This window comes from Vipera ursinii (assembly GCF_947247035.1).
Source record: "Vipera ursinii genome assembly, chromosome: 4".
Classification (NCBI taxonomy): domain Eukaryota; kingdom Metazoa; phylum Chordata; class Lepidosauria; order Squamata; family Viperidae; genus Vipera; species Vipera ursinii.
This window is the reverse complement of record NC_139514.1, coordinates 35,205,712-35,229,174: the sequence shown is the minus strand read 5'-3', so window position 1 is coordinate 35,229,174 and position 23,463 is coordinate 35,205,712. Positions and strand designations below refer to the sequence as shown.

Here is a 23,463-nt window from a genome sequence, read left to right as displayed (position 1 = left end):
GTGCACTGACATTTCTTTAAAATCTACCTTTGAGTTTGACAGAGCAAACCTGTACCCCTTTCAGTGTATCTCAACATAGCTGAGATCTTGGGCAGGGTAAATGTAAGGAAGAGGAAGATAGTTATTGTTCTCTTTTGCTTGCTCTGTTTGTGGCAGACCATGGGATCAAATAATCTTTCTGTAGATAGAAAAAGCTAGACAGACACTATAAAAATATGGAGGAACAGAATTCAGAGAATCAAGCCTGTAAAGTATCACTTATTCCCTGGAATTTCAGAAGACATTACTAGACTGTCTGGTTGTTGTTATTTCTGGGCAGTAGTGCCACAAGCCTCAGGGGCCTAGGAAGAGGACTATACAGGCTGTCAAATGAAATCCTTATGTTCTAGAATTTTGTGAATATTTCACCATGCTGTTGGCCCATTCAAAATATGCCCCCCAGCCTAGTCATCCAGGCTGCAAGGTAACTTAGATGGAAAAAAAAGATGGAAACGGGATTTGGTCTCTTTGCCCCTGTCTCAGGTTCATGGAGAAAAAACAGCACGTTGCTCCAGAGAGTGCTGCCATTTTTTTAAGTCTCAGAAGGACATTGAGTATCTCCTGCCTCACAGTTAGTTTAGGCCTAGGTATCAATAAAATGGCTGCAAACAAATGAGCAATGAAGTTAACTTGGCCTGAGTGATGGGGCCACATTCTTAGCATGGTTTTTTTTTTAAACAATCATTTAATTTCTTTCTCCAGATTGGGAAAATGGAGGGTTGAGAGTAAAAAATCTTTGGCCTCTTTTTCTGGGGTTTGAACTGGAATTCCAGATGCAGAGTCACAATACAATGCAGTCTTGGTTTTATTTATGTTTTATCCACTTGGTGGCTGATAACTTTACACTTTATTGTAGCTTTTCAATTAAATTTTATTATGTTTTTATTTTGCTATTCAGTAGCAGCTCATATTAATTTAGTATTTAAACTAGATTATTCTGCATTTCCAGGACATAAATCCTTAGTAAAAAGGTAATTATTATTACTCTGGTGTTTTGAAGGGTTTTTTAATACTTTCAATATCTAAACAATATTTTCAGAGATGCTGGTGCCACACGACTTGACATTTATACTGGTGAGTTCTATATAAATACTCATTTGGATATTAAATATGTACATTTCAGTGACTTCTTTCCTTGATTCCATTGTTTTATTGAACACAGCATTAAATTTACTTATTAGCTCCCTTGTGAAAATAAATTGTTTGGAAGATTTTCTTCCTTTGACAAGGCAAAGATCTACCCTATCTCTGGTAGAAGTTACAATATTTCTATCTTTAACCTAAATACCTAATAGCATATATGTACTTTGACATAGATGATAGATGGATGGATGATAGATAGATAGATAGATAGATAGATAGATAGATAGACAGACAGACAGACAGACAGACTTATAAATGTACAATAGTTTATTAAAATGTAATACCCATTCAGATTTAAACAGATGAAAAAACTATCAACTGGAAGAAAGACAGTAAAGATCTTACATATAGGGGAGGAAAGAAATAAATAAATATTGAATTGGATGGCATATAATTTATTTATTAATAAGTATATTTAGGCTGTCCCAAGGGTCAGGAATGTTCAGCCTTTTATTCTCTGAGGGCTTCAGTTGCTTTTTGAGTATTGTGTTAAGGGCAACATTCCATAAAGTGAGCATCATCAGGAAGAAGCTGTATGTCATTTAATTATAATTAAATTAACTAAACTTATTTATTAGAATTATTCCTCATGTGTTTTTCTCTTTTACCAATTTATAATTTGATACCAACTTTTAGATTGTTTGGAAGGAGGGAAGAGTGGTATAGCTAAGACTTTGTAGGGAGACGGAGTTTGCTGTACCTTATTGGAGATTAAGTAGACGTGCAATATTGGCAGAACAAAACTAATTTTATTTAAAATTAAATAAGCCATTGCTGAAAAAATGGAAATAACTTAGAGTAATCTCTCCTACTTTATTGAACTTTCAGCATAAAGTTATAAAAAATGAGGGGATCAATAAGCTCCTTGGATTAATCAGTAAGTTCCTTGGACTTCCCATTTCTCTGATTTCCCCCCCCCTCCCATGGTTTCTTGTAAGTCCTGCACCTTCTGAAAGGGGCAGAAAAGTCTGCAGGCAAGAGGAGGCACCACCTGCCTTTTCTGTCCCTGGTTGGCTTGCCTTCACTAAAGCAGGATTTCTCAACCTGGCAACTATAAGACATGGATTTCAACTTTCAGAATTCCTCAGCCAGCATCCGGCTGCAGAATTCTGGGGGTTGACGTTTTCATTCCTTAAAGTTGCCAAGGTTGAAAAATACCGCTATAAATACTAGAACTAAGACAAAAATCCCTCTTTCCCATGCTTTCTCTTTCAGTGAATAATGATAACCTGCGAGGAGGATTTTCCCTGTGCTTTCTAGATGATGGATGTGGCATGTCCCGTCGTAAGTACTATTTCCTTGAACGTTAGTGTGGTGTCATGGTTGTAGAGTCAGATTTAGTTGCTGGAACCATGGGAAATGGGGAAAAAATCCATGTTCAGCTACCAATTCAGTCCTAATTCTGATTGGACATGTTGGCCTAGTCATGGTTTTCAACCATAGCCTTCCTCAAGAAAGTTGTGAATAAAAAGACAGGTACTTTACCTTAAATTGTAGAATGAAGGATAGGATTTACATATGAAAAATAGTTCTTTTTAACCTACAGGTTTGACTAAAGATTAACAGGCAAATAAGAACAAGAGAAAAGTCCTGCAACTCCAGGTGGTATTCCCATGGTTCATTTCTGGATTTTGCTATGACACAATTTAAAAGTCAGAGGAGAATTTGATGTATCACTGAATATGAATTTGCTACCCCTAGAATACATGGAGTTGTTGAAATTCACTGAAGCTAATAGAAAAGGATCTTGATTTTTCTCTGTGTTTGTATCATTTTGTGTAATTTTTGCAGTTTTGTGCATGGATAGTAATGGGGATATGGCACCTAATGTTTTATTTTAACTTTAGTAAAACTGGATATAAAAAGTGTGGCAGACCATGGGATCAAATAGTCTTTCTGTAGATAGAAACAGCTAGACAGACACTATAAAAATATGAAGGAACAGAATTCAGAGAATCAAGCCTGTAAAGTATCACTGTTATTCCCTGGAATTTCAGAAGACATTACTAGACTGTCTGGTTGTTGTTATTTCTGGGCAGTAGTGCCACAAGCCTCAGGGGCCTAGGGGCCTACTATACAGGCTGTCAAATGAAATCCTTGTGTTCTAGAATTTTGTGAATATTTCACTATTGATGCTGTTGGCCCATTTAAAATATGTCCCCCAGCCTAGTCATCCAGGCTGCAAGGTAACTTAGCTGAAAAAAACAAGATGGAAACGGGATTTGGTCTCTTTGCCCCTGTCTCAGGTTCATGGAGAAAAAACAGCACCTTGCTCTAGAGAGTGCTGCTATTTTTTAAGTCTTTCAAAAGGACATTGAGTATCTCCTGCCTCACAGTTAGTTTAGGCCTAGGTATCAATAAAATGGCTACAAACAAATGAGCAGTGAAGTTAACTTGGCCTGAGTGATGGGGCTAATCTTCTCACTAATGATCAACTTAGTTGTGTATAAGGTCTAGATCACAGGTCTGCAACCCGTTGCTCCGGAGCTGCATATGGCTCTTTCAGCCGTCTCCTGCGGCTCCCAGTCCTCTGCCATGTGCAGTCCCAAAAAAAAAGTGGGACTAAAAAAGTTCAACCAATCAATTCAAATATGCAGGGTAGGTGCATATCTCGCCTTGGCTCCACTCTTCAGTCAAACCCTGTTCTGCGCATGTGCCCATGTACGCACATACGCACAAATTTTTTGCAGCTCCCAGTTTTTCCTTTTGTGAGGGAACCGGTTCCGAGTGGCTCTTTCACTGTTTCAGGTTGCTGACCCCTGGTCTAGATTCTCTTGCTTCACCTAGTGGTTTCATTTTGCCAAGATAGGATATTTCCTTTTCCCAACCCCTTAATTATAAAAAGGTTATATAAACATATTATTTTTACATTTTACATGTCTTTTAACATGTATTGCCCTGTTCACCGCCCTGAGTCCTTCAGGAGAAGGGCGGTATACAAATAAAATTATTATTATTATTATTATTATTATTATTATTATTATTATTATTAATAAAAAAATTATTATTATTTACACATAGCAACCTTAGGCTGGTGCCAAAAGATAATGTCATTGACTTTGAGAGTTTATTTTAACCAGTGTTTAAAATAAACTCTTCCCAGATTGAGTGTTTCAGGGGTTCTTAGAATTCCCACAGAGCTAAAGTAATTTTTTTAAAACTTGCATACAAGCTGCATATTATACTGACCACAGTAATCAGCTCGTAGATTCAATTCCTCCCATGTAAAAAGCCTCTTAAAGCATCTCCTAATTAAGGGGGGCTAATTTTTTTAATCATCTGGCAGCAGCTCTATTTTTGACCAACCACATGCATTTTTTCAGTCTTGAGCAAACAAATTTAAGCTGTTTGGTGACTTATCTAAAATGCTAAAAAATGTGGGAGGGGGAGTCAAAACACATTCCAGGCAGGCAAAGGCACTGCATTTTCTCTCAGTATTTATTTGTATGGTCCTGGAAGACTAGTAAGAGAAATGGTATTTTTATTTCAATGAAAGCAGCAATATTGAGAGAGTTGTTGTTATTATATTTGGTCACAGATTCAGCCCAATTGGCATTTTTATCCACCTATCGAGTCCTTCCCAAGTACTTGGGATAGGCACATGTTATTTGATGGTGTTGAAGGTATGATCACACAGGATGTACGCTCTTCAAAGTAAAGCTGTCTTTTGTAGTTGACTGGTGGTGACTTTGACAATGCTGATGGTTTTCAAGTGGTACTCCAGATGTTTTGTGATTTTTTATTGTTATAATAGCATTTGCACAATATAAAGTTATTTTCCATGTTTCCCATGGCAAAAAAATATATCAACAATTTGCCATGGCTTCTTGGATTTCCCCCCTCTTTGCTACGAAGTCTACTGCTTTGGAATTTCTTGAAAATCTTGAATTCAGGTAATATCCAGATGTGGTCCTTCTCCCCCTCCCCGCCCCAAGTTCAGATATACAGAGAAATAGAGGCAAATCTACTATCTGAAGGGATACTGGATATAAGAAATCTAACTTTGTAAACCACTGGGACAATATTTCCTCTTCTCAGAACACACTTAATGACTTTAGAAGGGGCACTCTAGAACAAAAAGAATGTTTGAAGATAACATTGAAGAAGTTTAATCTCATAAATTCTGGCCAGATTTGAATTATTATTGACTTTATCCCACGTAGTTTTATATTAACAATGCCAGGATGCTTTTATTAACATCAGTAATTATCATCAATAATCCTTTTCAAATATACTTTGCATTTTTTTAAAAATGCACTTTATTTATTTACATGATTATACGGTATATAGAGGATTTCTTAGAAGTGGGCAAATTTTGCTGGATGGATCATTCCCCATTAGCACATGTTGCCAGACCTCAGTTTCCTAGTTTTTGAACCAGAATGAGCTGCAAAAAGACCATAATGATGAAGGACTGAGATACTAAGTTCAGATTGGCATATATTGGGTTTGAATGTCGTATATTACAGTCACTTTGTAAATAATTTTAGGAAAGACATAATTGTTAAGTCTGGGCATAGAATGTATATATAAGTAAAATCTACTCTAGAAAGTTGCAATAATTAACGAAGCATGTAATATGATTTATTTTTTAAATGTTAAGAGTATGATTTTTTTTTAAATGTACTGTTATACCACAGGAAATTTGAACAATATTTGAAACTATTATAAACCTAATTTTAGGTGAAGCTACAGATATTGTATATTTTGGAAGATCCTCTAAGAGAACCAATCCCAAGATGATTGGACGTTATGGCAATGGACTGAAATCGTAAGACATTCTTTCTACATTTTATTATATAGTTTTTATTCTGGTTGTCATGAAATACAGGAAGAAATATATAAAATGCCAGAGTCTTGCAGGTTAAATGCCAGAAAAATTAAAGTGTTCTAACAGTAACTGCTATAACTAATAATATCTTTATTCACAAACATATTGCAAACTTGTGAAGCAATATGTAAGGAATGTTCTTGTATTTAGAAAAATGTATTATTGAAAATAGATAATAAATGTATTTATGGACATAAAAGAACATTGTTGTAAGTATGAAAGCAAAATAGATTTTATGCTATTACTGCTGCAGTAATAACCTTGACAACATCAACAAAGTAAAACATAATTTTCATTGTACCATAAACACTTACCTAAGGAAAAAGGCTTTAATAGGTATATGTGCTTGGTTTTAAAGAAACAAAATCTAAGGGCCAGTTTATCATAAGTACTTAGATAGAGCCTTGCTATGTGTGTGGATGGGATGGGCTTATATTTTTGTAACAAGTGGCTACAATCTTAAATCACCATAAAACAACCTTCAGCCTCATTCACCTTAGGCCAGGGGTGTCAAACTGCCTGCCCGGGCTGGACGCATCACGCGGAAGCCACAGCCACCCCATTGCTGTCAATGGCAAAACAGGCCCAATACGTTGCGTGACATCATGTTGCGAGTTTGACATGTCTGCATTAGTCTGTATTTGGGTAGATAGGTGATGAAAGGGAGACTGAATGACTATCTAAACGTTAGAATCTTGAGAAATGCACAGAAGAGTAGAATACAAAGCTAAAATTTGAAAAGGATAATCCTGATATTCCACCTTGAATTCTGATAGCAGCAGAGAAAATAAAACAGTGAGGAGGAATTTGAGAAAAAGGAGACAGTAAAGGTAACTAACTAAATATGTGATTAAACTCTAGTTGTAGCATTTATATCTTATATGAATCTGTCTGGCGTTATCAATTTTCATAATTCAGTAAAGCAAGGAAAAGAAGAAAACTGCTCAAAATCATTAGCTAAGGATGTCCAGTTTTTCAAGGATAAAAATTGTGCTTAGTCTTTGAGTGGTATTCCAAGAAAACATTCCATATTATAGCAAGCAAGGTGAAAAAATAACTCCATATTTTGGATAATACTTGTGGGATTATAGTATTGCACAGTACACTTTGGAACTGTGTTGCTTGTATACAGTTTGTAAGCATATTTACATACAGACTGCAAGTATTTTAAAAATGTTTTTTCCCTATATTTTTACTACAGAGGCTCAATGCGTATAGGGAATGACTTGATATTATTTACCAAAAAAGAGAATACAATGACATGTCTTCTTTTCTCTCAGACGTTCTGTGAAACAGAAGGTCACAGTGAGGTATGCTTGTTCAGAATTACATTTTGAAGTATTTTTTTCCTATTTTTATGTCTGGATAAGAACATCAAGGTGGTTCAGAAATTCTTATATAAGTAAAACATGACCAAGTGTATAGATTGAAATAGAACTAACATCAAAATGTAAAAAAAACAAAGAAACATATATTGCATTTATACTTTTATCATTACTTCCTACTTACATAAAAGTAGAGTGTTTATTCATGTTGCCTCTGTGTTACTTTTCCGGTCATTTTATATAAATAAAAAATATTTTAAAATTCCAGTGAATCTTCCACAACAAAATATATGAATTAACTTATATCCAAAAGAGAGCTTCTATAGCATGCAACTCATATTTCATTCATGGCTTTTGATCATTGCAAGTTAGCTGAAACAATATTTCTGATTATTTTTTTTCAATCCCACATAAAAATGTTATTTATTGCATATGGGCAAATTTGGAATGTGGATTGCATTCTTATGATTATTTACAAAAATGACTCCCTGATTAGGGAGTTCTCCATTATAAATTGGCTCTAATTGTGGGGGAACTTAAAACAGGATTAAGCTATGTCCACTGGCCCACTTGGGATAGGATCTAGGCATCACCCACCCTTATTTTTTGGGTTATAAGAATACTTATAGGTTTATATATGTATTAGGTGTTCAAAGATATAGATAACACTGACATTCTACAACATCCAGTTGTAGTTCTAAGCATTGCTGCACATATATTCGGCCATCACAAAGAGAGCAGAGAATCGGGCAATAGGATTTTCCAGACACATTTATGCTCAAAATATGCTGTATTGATAACTCCAGTCTTAGCCGTAAAAATAAATATATTAGAATAATTAAATAGAAGAAGAAGAAGAAGAAGAAGAAGAAGAAGAAGAAGAAGTAGTAGTAGTTGGAAGGGACCTTGGAGGTCATCTAGTCTAATAATTCAAGGATCAGTCTCACTAGAGATTGTTTCATAAAATGTGCTGTTTGCATATGACATTAGCCTTATATTGAAAATTTATAAAATATAAATATAGGCAGCATTGAACAGAAGTACAAATACTGCTCTATAAATCTGTATTCTATCCTTGTAGGATAGGGCTCGCAACTTGGGAGTCCTCCTAGATTCACGGCTCACCCTGGAAGACCATATAGGAGCTGTGACTAGGGGGGCTTTCGCCCAGGTCCGCCTGGTGCGCCAGTTGCGGCCCTATCTAAGCCGGGATGATCTATGCACGGTCACTCACGCGCTCGTGACCTCACGACTAGACTACTGCAACGCTCTCTACATGGGGCTGCCCTTGAGGACCACCCGGAAGCTCCAACTGGCACAGAATGCAGCCGCGAGAGTTGTGTTGGGAGTTTCCCGATACTCCCATGTCACACCTCTGCTCCGTGAGCTGCATTGGCTGCCAGTTGTCTTCCGGGTGAGATTCAAGGTACTAGTTATGGTATTTAAAGCCCTACATGGCAGGGGGCCGGAGTACCTTAGGGAACACCTGCTGCCGGCGTCAACTTCCCTTCGCCCTGTGCGTTCCCACAGAGAGGGACTCCTCAGGGTGCCACCGGTCAGAGAATGTAGACTGGTGGCCCCCAGGGGGAGATCTTTCTCTGTGGGCGCTCCGGAGCTATGGAACCAGTTACCGGTTGAGCTCCGGACGGCGCCGGATCTTCGCTCCTTTCGCCGCGATCTGAAAACATACCTGTTCGAACAAGCCGGCCTGGCCTGAGGGTGGGATTGCTGGGGTTTTTATTATCATTTTATTGGGGGTTTTATTAATATATTGTTTTTTTTTATGGGCATGTATTTAATAATTTTTTAATTTTTGTAACTTTATGTTTTATTCTTGCCCTGTACACCGCCCTGAGTCCTTCGGGAGAAGGGCGGTATAGAAATATTAATAAACTAAACTAAACTAAACTTGTCTTTTTCCATAATTCAGATGTACTGTTGAACGAATAAGTAGATATAGTAAAATACACTTCTATATTCTCTTTCATTTTATTTTAGCTATCTTTCTGCCCTGGCAAGTTTAAAGTAATAGACTTTATCACATGAAGATTAAGCAGTTTAATCTTAATTAAGGCAACATTTTGCTCCAGAATTAGACAAAAGAGTCATTTTCTGCCTAAAATTTTTAATTAAAATCTACCATTAAAATGCTGGTTTTGCAGGTTACTTGAAACAGGTAAGATTTTAAGAAAGGAATCTAATAGCTTCAGTTTTTCTGTCTTTAACCCTGCTTTTTGCTCTTACCTGAACATATGTAACTTTTTAAAACATATTTCTCTGCCCTGGGAAAGACAATTTCGTCATCCGTGGCTCTTATCCTATCCACAAGGAACAGTTCCTTAAAATAAGGAAACTTGTATGAAAGTTTTAGAACAGATTGTTGTAATGATTATAAATGACAGCTACTGTCATAAGTCTTGCCCCTTCATTTCTCATTAAACAGATGACAATAGAAGAGTGGATAATGACTAAATATGTGCTTCTCTGAAGATGGTGTGTGTTATTTCTGCCTGGCCAATCTGCTGTGACAGTGATCGATGGGATGTTTTGAACATACATCAGATTCTTGGGCAGAAAATCATGACCCCATTTAGAAATAATGTTTTGATTGTGGACCTAATTTTAACCCATTGACGAAATGTGGGAAAGAGAAGGCTAAGCACACAAATATAGGATATCCATCTATGGTCAAGGTTGCAAACAGTTCCCAAAGCATATTTTTCTTGCCCATCTTGCTACTACTGTATTTGGACAGTTTAATTAGTGCACATGGAAGACATGGTTGATCAACATTTTGAGGCATTACAGACAAAAACTGTACAGTAAGCCCCAAAAGATTTGAAACAAAAAAGGGAAAATACCTATACCATCCACATGTGTGGTTGGTTATTTGAAGTGAAGCTCTCTTTATTTCCAGAATGTTAAGTCCTCAATGATCACAACTGGGCCTGAACCTTTGGTTACATGTCGTTGCAGTTGTTAGCATGTGCTCATTTTGACCCAGGTCACCACATGACCTGACTTAAATTTTACAACTGTTTTGATGATGGTTGTAAACCAAGTCACTATGGTTGTTAACTGAACTATGTGGTCATTAAGAGAATTCAACATATCCAGTGGGTGTTTTTTGCCATTTTATGCCAAAAAAATATCCCAAAAGTCATAAATAAGGTTGGAATAAAAATCAGAATGGCCATTATTATGGGCAAAAATGGAGACTTATTACTTGAAAATATTGGAACCGTGAAAAATAATTGGTGTCCTTGTGCTCTCTGCTCTTGGTTATTTTCTTGCAGACGTTTCATTATCCAAACTACATAACATCTTCTGTGCTAGTAAAGAGTGGGCTTTGCTCTCTTTTATATTCTAGCAGCTTGCCCTATCAGTGTTGGTTAATAAATTAGTAACCCAGTTATTAAATGAATCTATTTTCCCCATTGACTTTGCTTGTCAGAAGGTCATAAAAGGTGATCACACAATCTTGGGACACAGCAACGGTCATAAATGTGAACCAGTTGCCAAGCATATGAATTTTGATCACATGATCAGTGGTATTTTGCAAAGGTAAGGTCGTGGTTGTGAAAAATGGTGATAAGTCCCTTTTTCCAATAGCGTTGTAATTTTGAATTGTCACTAAATGAACTGTTGTAAGTTGAGGATTGCCTGTATAGGTAATAGAAAAACCTCTTTCTGTGTTTAGTATCTTTGAACCAGATCAATCACTCTAATGATGTTCTTGGTTATAGGTCATAGTGCCAATCCTTTCATGGTCAAGTGACACAACGACTCCAGTAATAAATGATCCTGAGAAATTTCCTACACAATTATCTATAATTTGCAAATATTCTCCTTTTAAGAATGAAGATGAATTGATGAATCAGTTTAATGCCATTTATGGAAAAACAGGTGAGTTTACAACTTAAATTTAAATATTAAATCCAGTTATGCAATATCAATATTGCTCTATTGTCTGAAGAGTACTGTGAGCTGGACCAAGGTAGGAAGCAGCAGAAATTAACATGGGTCAATTGAGATTGTAGCAATTAGCAAAACTAAACTAAAACAATAGACCAAAGATGTAGGCACTATTGTTTCAACACTGAAGCAGACAATGGCTGCAATTAGTACATAGATATTTTTCCAGCAATTAGCAAGTGCAATAAAGAATTTTAAATTGACCTTTAAGCATCTTGAAGTTCAGAATATCACAGAGGCCTCTCCGGATAAATCAGTCTTTCTATTCTTGAACCTAATATCCAAGTAAGTCTGCACCTCCTTAGAATGCAATATAGACTTCAGAATCAAAGAGACGGCATTCTCCATAATCAGTATCTTCAGAAATTGGAACCGTTAGTCAGCCCTCATGTTCTTTGCAGCAAATCATTTCTCAGTTGCTGTATGCATGTATGAAGGCCCTAAAGTAACTTTGTTGTTGACTAACATACAAAACTTCCAGCCTAAAGAATAATTAAAGGAAAACTAAAAATGGTTTTGCAGATTATGTAGATTAAATAAATGACTTGGAAGGCCATATTTGGGTTACTCATTTGAAGCAAATTCTGAATAAAATTTATTTTAAATAGCAATTAAATGTGCCTTTTTAGTACAATTAAAATAGAAAATGTATTTTATGAATAATGTATTTTATTTTTGAAACAAGCCCTTATGATGACTTAACTTCTTTTTTGTGCTTTCCCTATAAATATGCACAAAGTGGTTTACTTCATAAATTTATGTACACGCTTTTCAGTTAGTGTAAGATCTAGATGAACAAAGTTCATGAGAAAGATGAGTAAATCCTTATTTTATGACAATAGCAGAAGTATAAAAAGATCATGCTGATACTGCTTTTATTGTCAGAAGCAACTTTGGACTGGAGTAACAGAATTCTGTTTTTCTGGTGATAACAAAAATGGTGTCTTCTATTGTATATTCTTAAAAATTGAGTTGCACACAAAGAAGGATTTTAATGTAGAATACTTAAGTATCCATACATGAATAGTTCTAAAAAAAAGATAAGCTGTTGTATTTTATCCATTATAGTGAATCTTCACTGACATTATACAGTAAGATTGTTTTTTGAAAAAAAACCAATACAACCTGTTATTTACATATTCATACCTAGGAACTCTGCTTGTGATATACAATCTGAAGCTCACATTGAATGGGGAGCCAGAACTTGATATTCTAACGGATGAGAAGGATATATTGATTGGTAGAACTCCAGAGAAGTAAGTTACTATGAAAAAGAAAGTAAGAATATTGTGCAAGTTAAAAAAAAATGTTTACAAGAAGCAAATTTGTTCTGAAATCTGATATCTACTGATCACACATGTATTATATATCTCTTTGAAAGATAGAGCCCTAAATTCATTCTTTCCATAGAAATTTCAGCCCATTATAGTACTAGGCATTTTTTGAAAATATATTCACAAAACACTATCTTGGAAATATATATATAAGTTCAAATTATTTAGCATGTTTATCTTGTTGTTACTCAAGCATAGGAAGAATAGCTTTGTTCTTGGTTGCTTCCAGTATATTGTTTCCAGTGTTAAAAATCTCTCTCTCTCTCTCTCTCTGTGTGTGTGTGTGTGTGTGTGTGTGTGTGTGTATACATATACACACACACGTCATTTCCTTAAATACAGTTTGAACTATTTTTTATGAAAGTAACTTACAGGAATGTTTAATTTTTAACAAAATATTTGGGCTTTGTAATGTGACAATTTGTTGTAGTTCCTATATCTTTTAAAACATTGAGAAATGTCAAGGATTCTGTCAAAGATAACTGTATCTTTATAATGGTACTGCAGAATTCAGCATTCCAAATATTTGCATTCTTAAAAACAATTTCAATGTTTTAAGAAAGACCTGTATTATTTTTTCTTTATGAAAACAGTTTACTCAGTAAGGAACATATCTTACCTGAAACCTGTGGTTGAAGGTTGTTAATCATTCAGCTCAAGAGTCAATTTCTTCTCCAGCAAATGAATAGTATTGGCATCCCAAAGTAATTCAGTTTATTTTCAGCTTTCTCTGAAAAATGTTTGTATGCCTTTCTTGGAAAGTAATTGCACAGTATCTTAGTTTTGTATATTTTCTTTCACATTGGTAATACACTTCATTGTCTCTAACCAGTACAACTCTAATTGAAATTCATTTGGCCTTAAATGTTTTCTACACCAGCTATCCAGAAGAAAAATCACTAAGAGCTTATACAGCTATATTGTATCTCAACCCACGAATGAGGATATTCATTCAAGCTGAGAAAGTCAAAACCAAGCATTTGCCTTTCTGTTTTTACAGGCCCAGGTGAGTCAGCTTCGCCTACATATATAAAGGCATATATTTAAATGTTCAAAGCAATGTGCTTGAAAGCATTAGCAAACACTTCTTTGGCCCCAGCGACAAACTGATTTGGATTTAGAATAATGTATGATCTGAGTCAAACTAAAATCAGAGTGAACTCTTTAAAAGTAAGTCAACTGTGACCTAGAGTTTAGAACACTTTAAATAAAATAATCACCTTTAGCAACAGTGGGGTAGGCTTTATTTGATTTATTCTTATTGCTTGAATTTCTGTTTTAATGTTTCTGGGGAGGGGGGGGAAACTGCTGAATAATGCAAATTTCATATTTTGTTTTATTTTCTAACGAACCTCTAGTATTATAATACTGTCACTTGCTCAGGTAGACCAGATAGGAAACATGACCAGATAAGCTAATTTTACCTTAGTTAAGGTTGCATTAGCAGAATCTTGAAAGTCTCAAAGTACAAATCTCAAGCTGCCTCCTTTACAAATATGAGAAGGTAGGGTATGTCTTTTCTGAGTCTCTGTCTGCCCGTTAAGTAGCTGTGATTCTTAGCTATCTGTTCCCTAGGCAAAATTTATTCACCTTCCTTTGCAAGGTCTTTCTCACTTACCATTACAAATACAATGTGGATTTAGAAGTTTAGTAATTAATATCCTGGAACTAGTTATGGTGAGGCTGAAAACTGACCCAGTTCTGAGTAATCTTGGAGCTGAAAACTATAAAGTGAAGGGGAAAGTATATGCCACATAATATAATCCATGGAAGCATGGAGTAGCTATACCTCCCAAGATATTTCTGAGCATATTAATCCTAATAGTATACCTCCAGGACTTAATCTACCCCGACACATATGGGTGACATACAATAGAATTAGAACGACTCATGGGGTGTGTGCCAATTCTCTGTATAAATGGGGAAAGACACCTTCAGCACAATGTGATTGCGGGGCTCCCCGACAGACTATCCAACATATAGTGAGGGAATGCACTAATAGAAGATACCCAGGAGATTTTAAGGACTTCCTCTGCGTAACAACGGCAGCTACTGACTGGATCTCCAAACTCGACATTAAACTCTGAAATGTTATTTCTGCTTTCCTCTTAGGTTTTATAATTGCTTCTTTTTTTAAAAAAAAATGTTTTAACTGTTCTAACTTGTAAATATGAAGTGCTTTTAATTCTGTGTGTGACCAGCCATACGCTAAATAAATAAATAAAATAAAATAAATAATATAATCAGCACTGTGAACTTTGAGGAGAGAGGACAAACTATCCCACTGATCTCTCAGTTTTGCCTACTTGAAAAATAATCATTTAGGATCTAATCTGGGTTGGTCACAGGGACCAGAGGTTTTGTCTTAATAATTATTTAATCTTGTACGAGAACAACAAATTAAATATTTTAACTAATTCCATGGTACCTGCCAGGATGGTTTCTATGTTTTGCAGATATAGCCATTTTAGACAGAGAAGAAAACTGAAACCCAGTTCACAATATTTGTTAGCTTCAAATCCTGCTTCAGTTGTGGACTATTGAGGCTGGTTTTTGAAGGCTTCTAGAAACTCCTGAAACCTTATAGAAATTTAGCTTATCACAGGAAACTTGTCTTCATTCTACTCTAAACAATTATATAATGCAAAAGACACATCCATGGACAGAGTTCTACAGATATCTTAATTTATGCATAAAGGGAGTTTTATGTTATCATTTATTTGGAGCCCAGGTGGTGCAGTGATTAGAGTGCAGTATTGCGGGCAAACTCTAGATGTTTGATCCTGATGGGCCTCAGATTGACTCAGTCAGCCATTCTTCCAAAGTCAGTAAAATGAGGAGCCAGATTGTTGGAGGCAATAGGCTAACATTGTAAACCGCCCAGTGAGTGCTGTAAAGCACTCTGGGACAATATATAAGTCAAAGTGTTGTTGCTATTGCTATTGTGCATATTCCCCACGCAATAAGTAAAATGTACAGAAGTACTGGGAAAAGGAGTAAACAAGACGTAGTTCTCCATATGCATAGGAGGATATAAATATCTTCACCTGTAAAATGCAAATAATGAGGGCTTAATTTACAGATATAAATTGTAAATAAGATATATGCTTTTGTGTGTGTGTGCTTTTGACTCTGGCAATTACCTGGGCTGGTTCCTGGAGTTTTCTTGGCAAGATTTTGGAAGTAGGTAGCATTCCTGCCTCCTAGGGCTGAGAGTGACTGGCTCAAAGTTATCTAACAAGAACTCACAGTCTCCTGGTTTCTAGCAGGTGCCTTAACCATTATACCAGACTACCCTTTGTATGCATATTAATTCTGTGAAATTCATGTTTTATGCTTTAATAGGATGTATCCATATATATCATCTTCATTCAAACAAGTTGCCACTGATGAATTACAGAAGTCGCAAATGGAACTGAAGGCTGGTATGTAGTATCCAATATTCATATTCATATTTAGATAGATAGATAGATCGATAGATAGATAGATAGATAGATAGATAGATAGATAGATAGATAGATAGATAGATAGATAGATAGAGATATATACATACACACATAATTTAGTTCTATTATTGCCAACTTGTTTTTTTAATATTTATTATGTTATCATAAAAAATAAAATACAGAACAGTAAAACAAACAAGCAAAATGAAACACAGCAAAACATACATTCAACCCAAACAATAACAAAAAAGAAAAATAGTGTGCAAAAAAAGAAGAAAAAGTGATCAATTAAATTTAACATTTAACATGTAGGAGTAAATTCCCCTTCCCTTTTACCTACACACACACACACAAACACATATATAAAATGAAAAAGCAGTCAACAAGCTCTCTAATCTCCTAGTTGTTTGAAATTTACCTAATTTTTACCTTCACGAAAAAGATAGTCTGGGTTAAAGAGAAATAACTGCATGTTTTGGGAAACCAGTAGCTAATACCTCTGCAATAACAGAATACAAAATGTTAGTTTTAAAATATAAGTCGCAAATAAGGGAAAATTGCGTGTGAAAAATAAATGTCACACAACATGGAAAATGGAAAAGTTTTATTTATCAATTTTATCAGTTTTTACTTTGGCTTCTCATGCCTACAAAACCAACTTTTAGTTGAATTCAGGCAATGTTCAGAGATTTATTATTTATTTATTATTTTGATTTATATACTGCCCTTTCCCGAAGGACTCAGGGCGGTTTACAGGATGTTTAAAAAAAAATCAATACAAAAGTTAAAACAATTAAAAAAGATTAAATGAAACCCTGAGAGAAAATAGAAACCCCAGTTAAAATTAAAAATTAAAAATTCTCAGCCTGGGCCAAAGAGCTCGAAGAGCCAGGTCTTCAACCCCAGTGCAGGGAGATCTTTTGTGCTACTGTATTTTCCGGTGTATAAGACGATTGGGCGTATAAGACAACCCCTGACTTTTGAGAAGATTTTCAAGATTTTTCGTCTTATACACTGGAAAATAATTACATGCCAGTTGCCAAGTATCCGACACAAGCCCTATTCAGCCCCATCTGATGCAGATGGTGCAAAGCCTCCCTTTTGAAGCCCAAAGGGGCTTTTCCTTCCACCCACCCTTTGGAATAAACGCAAGAGCTGCGTTCACACGGCGCGCTCTTCCAGGCCAGACTTTGCAAACGGCATGCCAGAAGCTGCAACCACCGTGAGAACTCCGAGTCCCAGCCTTTCGGCAGCCTGCACGGCCGAGCACAATCCTGGCTTTGAAAGCACATTTGCAGACAGAGCAGCCACCGCGTCTGCAGCCAAGCCCCGCCCGGGAGGCGGTCGGCCAGGCGGGCCTGGAAGACGCGCTGGAGAGCCGGGCTTGGGGCAGCCATGCTGAGGCCGGCTGGCGAGGGCCGCTGCATGGTCTGCGGGTGAGAGGGGCGCCAGGCCGCCAAGTACCGCTGTCCAGACTGCTGGGAGAGATAGCGGGTAGCAGGGCGCGCTCTGCTTATGTTCAGATGCCGCTTGGGCAAGGGGGAGGGGCTTCCTGCCGCTCCCGGGGTCTGGCGTTTGCAAGGGGGAGGGGAAGGGGCTTAGAGGCTCTTGGGGGTGGGAAGGGAGAGTCACGAAGGAGGGGGGATTGGACTAAGGAGGCTTGAAATTGCTTTGCAAGAACGGGGGCACTCGATTTATGTACTATTTTCCGGCGTATAAGACAACTGGGCGTATAAGAGGACCCCCCAACTTTTGAGAAGATTTTCATGGGTTCAAAAGTCGTCTTATACGCCGGAAAATACGGTACTCCCGTTCATGAAATGATCATAAATCAGGTGCCAACTAGAATCAACTTTAATAGTTTTGCTGTGTGTATGTCAGATTGAAGAAGCATTTCTCCAAAATAGTTTAACAAATTCTTTTGCTTATGCTTGTAGCTGAAAATGCTGTGACCGAAGTAAAGGGCAGACTAAAACAGACTTCCTTGTATGAAGATAGTGAGGTATTGAACCAGGAATAACATTAACAGTATCTTATATTGATCAGAAGTTTTCTTTTCAGAGATCAGTATCCTTTGTGGTTATCCCCAGTATAAAGCTCACTGAAATCAATCAGTGATAAATATGGAATCGGAGAAGTGTGACAAACCCTTCTCAGGATTACATTGGCTTGTAGATAGCCATACTCCAAATGAAATGCCAAAAAATATTTTATTGTTTTCAGTATATTTGTACATATTGCTTCTTTATATGCACATTTATACTATTTTGCTGAACCTGCATTTTTTGCAAGCAAGATTCTATGATATGTCTTTAGATACATATATGCTATATATAATGCATACAATTTTTATTTTAAAAAATGCATTGTAAAATTCATAGAACTGTGAATTTATGGGGTTTCAGCCAAAAGGGTATAATTAAATGATTCTATGATTTTTATGTTATATTTACCTTTTATTTACAAATATTCCCAAATGGCTTTGGACAGCTGATCACATAAATAAAAAATAATGCATAAATCTCTAACCTTCTATAAACTCAAAAAGGCCTAGCTAGATTGCTGATTTAGGACATCTTACATTTACTAGTGAAGACTGTACCCATCCAATTAAAAGGGTTGATACTTTTGATCAGTATTGTTGCATACCAGCTTTCAAAATACAGCAGGAGTGAGTTTTTAATCTATACCCTACAATATCTAACACAAATTTTTTTTGTATATATATTTTATTATAATTTTTTAACATAACATAAATCATTCAGTAATTTGTAAACAGTATGTTGTCTGGGTAACACTGATAAGACAATCTTTAACAATTAATTTCTATGATCTACTGTATATTCCATTTGTTAATTTCATTTGATTTCCTCTTTCCCCAAAGTATCTTTCTTTGCAAAACATTAGATTAAAACAATTCTCATAATTTTAGTTAACAACAATTAAGTATATAATTTCAATAATCCTGTTTGTCATTTTAATTGCCTTATCGTAAATCCTGTTACCATGTTTATTTTAGTTTATTTCTCCCCCCAGATTCTAAATACAGGTGAAACTCGAAATATTAGAATATCATGCAAAAGTTCATTTATTTCAGTAATGCAACTTAAAAGGGGAAACTTATATATGAGATAGACTCATTACATGTAAAGCAAAATAGTTCAAGCCTTGATTTGTCGTAATTGTGATGATTATGGCTTACAGCTCATGAAAACCCCAAATCCACAATCTCAGTAAATTAGAATATTGTAAAAAGGTGCAATATTCTAGGCTCAAAGTGTCCCACTCTAATCAGCTAATTAAGCTATAACACCTGCAAAGGGTTCCTGAGCCTTTAAATGGTCTCTCAGTCTGGTTCAGTAGGAATCACAATCATGAGGAAGACTGCTGACCTGACAGTTGTGCAGAAAACCATCATTGACACCCTCCATAAGGAGGGAAAGCCTCAAAAGGTAATTGCAAAAGAAGTTGGATGTTCCCAAAGTGCTGTATCAGAGCACATTAATAGAAAGTTATGTGGAAGGCACAAGTGTGGAAGAAAAAGGTGCACAAGCAGCAGGGATGACCGCAGCCTGAAGAGGATTGTCAGGAAAAGGCCATTCAAAAGTGTTGGGGATTAGAAGAGGAATATAAGAGCTTAGAAGTTACACTCCAACAAGATCCACAAAAAGAGAATATCAAGCAATCTATGGATCTGATTAAACACAAACTTAACATTCTAGACAAAGAGAAATTGGCACAACAATTGAGAAACACGAAACAAAATTTTTTTGAAAATGCAAATAAACCGGGCCGGTGGCTCGCATACAAATTGGGAAAACAAAAGGGGAAAAACTGGATTCACGAACTACGAGATGAGGAAGGGAGAATATTCCACCAGGAGGAAAAAAAAAAATTATAGCCCAGGAATTTTATGAACGTTTATATAAAGAAGATAGCCAGGCAAGTGTGGAGAAAATGGAGGAATATTTTCAAAGAGCCAAACTACCTAAGGTCACAGAAGATACCAGAAATATGTTAAACGAGGAAATTCGACTATCTGAGGTGATAAAAGCTATTAATGCACAAAAGAATAATAAAGCATCGGGACCCGACGGTCTTCCATCAGAGATTTATAAAGAATTACAAAATATCCTAGCTCAACCCCTAGTGGAGGTATTTAACGCAGTATTAGAAGGCGCAAGGACGCCTAAATCTTGGCTAGAGGCAAACATAACCCTTATTCCGAAAGATAACACAGACCATACATTAATCCAAAATTACAGACCCATATCACTTCTTAACTCGGACTACAAGATATTTACATCAATTATAGCGGAACGATTGAAACGATTTCTGAATGATTTCATACACGCAGATCAAAATGGTTTTCTCGCTAAGAGACACACTAAGCACAACATTAGAATAATATTAGATACATTGGAGTACTATGAATTACATAGCGAACAACAGATGGCATTACTTTTCTTAGACGCCCAAAAGGCATTTGACAATGTTAAATGGTCTTTTTTGTGCCAACAGCTTAGCTTTATGAATATGGGTGAAAAATTTATAAATATAATTAGGGCAATTTATGACAATCAGGAAGCAAAAATAATTATTAATGGGGAAGCATCTAGCAAGTTTCAAATTCAAAAGGGAACACGGCAAGGCTGCCCCTTATCACCGTTGCTGTTTATATTGACTCTTGAAGTATTAACGAGAACTATAAGAAACGACCCAAAGATAAAAGGATTAACCATTAAAAAGGAAACCTTTAAATTGCAAGCTTTCGCGGACGATCTAGTTTTTATTATGGAGGATCCATGTCAGACGGGACCAAAGCTATTGGAAGAATTATCTAAATATGGTGAGGTTGCCGGACTGCGAATAAATAGAAATAAGACCAAGATGATTGTTAAAAATATGACCAATAAACAAAAAGGTAATCTGGCCGAAATCACGGATATAGAAATAGTCAAGAAAATAAAATATTTAGGGATTAACATTACGGCTAGATGCACTTCACTCAAAAAGGATAATTATGATAGTGTAGTGAATCAAATAAAAGGTGACCTGGAAAGATGGGGAAACCTAAAACTCTCATTATTGGGAAGAATCGCTGTCATTAAGATGAATATTTTGCCTAAAATCCTGTTTCTGTTTCAGAATATCCCAATTCAACTCGACTCTAAATTTTTTCGAAATTTGGATAAATTATCACTAAATTTTATTTGGCAGGGGAAAAAACCAAGAATTAAATTGAAATATTTACAAGACACGAAGGAAAATGGGGGTTTTGGATTGCCAGACTGGGAATTATATTACCACGCCGCGGCCCTGAGCTGGATTAGAGAATGGGTAATCTTGAGAAATAGAAGACTATTAACTTTAGAGGGTCACGATTTGCAATATGGCTGGCATGCTTTCCTATGGACGGAGAAACAAGGTCTTTTCTCGCATTTTCAAAGACACCGGATCAGGCAAGCGCTACTCAATACTTGGAAAAAAATTAGATCTCACAATTACACCAAAATACCGGTCTGGCTATCCACCCTTGAAGCGATAGTTTACCCAAATCTGTTTGATTTGGGTAACATAATCTCATACAAGGATATTCTGAATGAGGAGGGGGAATTGAAACTTAGGAATGAACTAGAATTACAAGGTATAAAACTCGATTGGTGGGCCTACTTACAAATCCAATCGAGATTTAGGAAGGATAAAAATGAATGGGGGATATATACCTCTGAAACAGCATTGGACAAAATATTATTGGGACCGGACTCTAAACAAATAAGGAATTTTTATAAATTACTTTTGGGATATAAGCTGTTTGAAGAGCAAGTGAAAGACCCCATGTTGATCTGGGCTAACAATTTAGGACATAACATCGACCTAGATACTTGGCAAACAATTTGGGATAGGAATAAAAGGATAACACTGGCCTCATCGTATAAAGAAAATTTATTTAAAATGTTTTACCGATGGCATCTTCCCCCAGCCCGCTTAGCAAAAATGTACACAACAGTATCTCCCAAATGTTGGAAGTGTTCTGAAGAGATAGGCACATACTTCCACACGTGGTGGTCTTGCAGTAAAACACAAAAATTTTGGAGAATGATTTGGATTTGGCTGAAAGAAATATTGAAACAAGATCTGGAGTTTAGTCCAGAACTTTTCTTGTTGGGAATCACGAAAGAGAAATATCCTAAAGATGTGCTATACTTAACGATCCATATTATCACAGCAGCTAGAATATCATTTGCGCAAAAATGGAAAAAGAATGAGATCCCAGGACAAAAAGAGGTTATTAGGAAAATTTGGGATTGCGCTGAAATGGACAGATTAACTTTGGAATTAAAGAATAAAGATCAATCAGACTATTATAGAATTTGGAACAAATTGTATCTTTGGATGGATAAAAAGAAAGGTCTCTATTAGGTTTTACAGACTAGCTCACTGTTTTAAATATTGTGGTATTTCACCGATTTGTAATCTAAGTGTATTTAAGTGTATTTTTGATGTATATATATACATGTATATATATATATATTTAAACATTGTAGACAAAAAGGTTTGTCAGCTCGCTGGTACTGTGTCCAATGTTTTTAAATAATAAATTTAATAAAAAAAAAAAAAAAGTGTTGGGGACTTTCACAAGGAGTGGACTGAGTGGACGATTCCTGGACATGGGCTTCAAATGTCGTATTCCTCTTGTCAAGCCGCTCCTGAACAACAAACGTCAGAAGCATCTTACCTGGGCTAAAGAAAAACAGACCTGGTCTGTTGCTCAGTGGTCCAAAGTCCTCTTTTCTGATGAGAGCAACTTTTGCATCTCATTTGGAAACCAAGGACCCAGAGTCTGAGGAAGAATGGAGAGGCACACACTGCAAGATGCTTGAAGTCCAGTGTGAAGTTTCCACAGTCTGTGTTGATTTGGGGAGCCATGTCATCTGCTGGTGTTGGTCCACTGTGCTTCATTAAGTCTAGAGTCAACGCAGCCGTCTATCAGGAGATTTTGGAGCACTTCATGCTTCCTTCCGCAGACGAGCTTTATGGGAATGCTGACTTCATTTTCCAGCAGGACCTGGCACCTGCCCACATTGCCAAAAGCACCAAAAACTGGTTCAATGACCATGGGATTACTGTGCTTGATTGGCCAGCAAACTCGCCTGACCTGAACCCCATAGAGAATCTATGGGGCATTGCCAAGAGAAAGATGAGAGACATGAGACCAAACAATGCAGAAGAGCTGAAGGCCGCTATTGAAGCATCCTGGTCTTCCATAACACCTCAGCAGTGCCACAGGCTGATAGCTTCCATGCCACGCCGCATTGAGGCAGTAATTGCTGCAAAAGGGGCCCAACCCAAGTACTGAGTACATATGC

At 36.4% G+C, this 23,463-nt stretch overlaps 1 protein-coding gene across 5 annotated transcripts in view; it reads left to right on the top strand.

Moving 5' to 3' along the window:
* MORC1 (MORC family CW-type zinc finger 1) overlaps positions 1-23,463 on the top strand; it is an 81,082-nt gene that overhangs the window by 13,589 nt on the left and 44,030 nt on the right. For 3 of the 5 annotated variants that reach the window (XM_083362628.1, XM_083362629.1, XM_083362627.1), the window contains exons 3-11: positions 1,079-1,113; positions 2,398-2,466; positions 5,866-5,953; positions 7,215-7,323; positions 11,085-11,244; positions 12,464-12,569; positions 13,528-13,653; positions 15,993-16,072; positions 18,031-18,095. In XM_083362628.1, coding sequence (XP_083218754.1) covers positions 1,079-1,113; positions 2,398-2,466; positions 5,866-5,953; positions 7,215-7,323; positions 11,085-11,244; positions 12,464-12,569; positions 13,528-13,653; positions 15,993-16,072; positions 18,031-18,095 — 838 coding nt within the window. Of the gene's footprint in view, positions 1-1,078; positions 1,114-2,397; positions 2,467-2,728; positions 2,785-5,865; positions 5,954-7,214; positions 7,324-11,084; positions 11,245-12,463; positions 12,570-13,527; positions 13,654-15,992; positions 16,073-18,030; positions 18,096-23,463 lie in introns of all 5 variants that reach the window. The other 2 variants (XM_083362631.1, XM_083362630.1) reach the window with 2 other exon arrangements.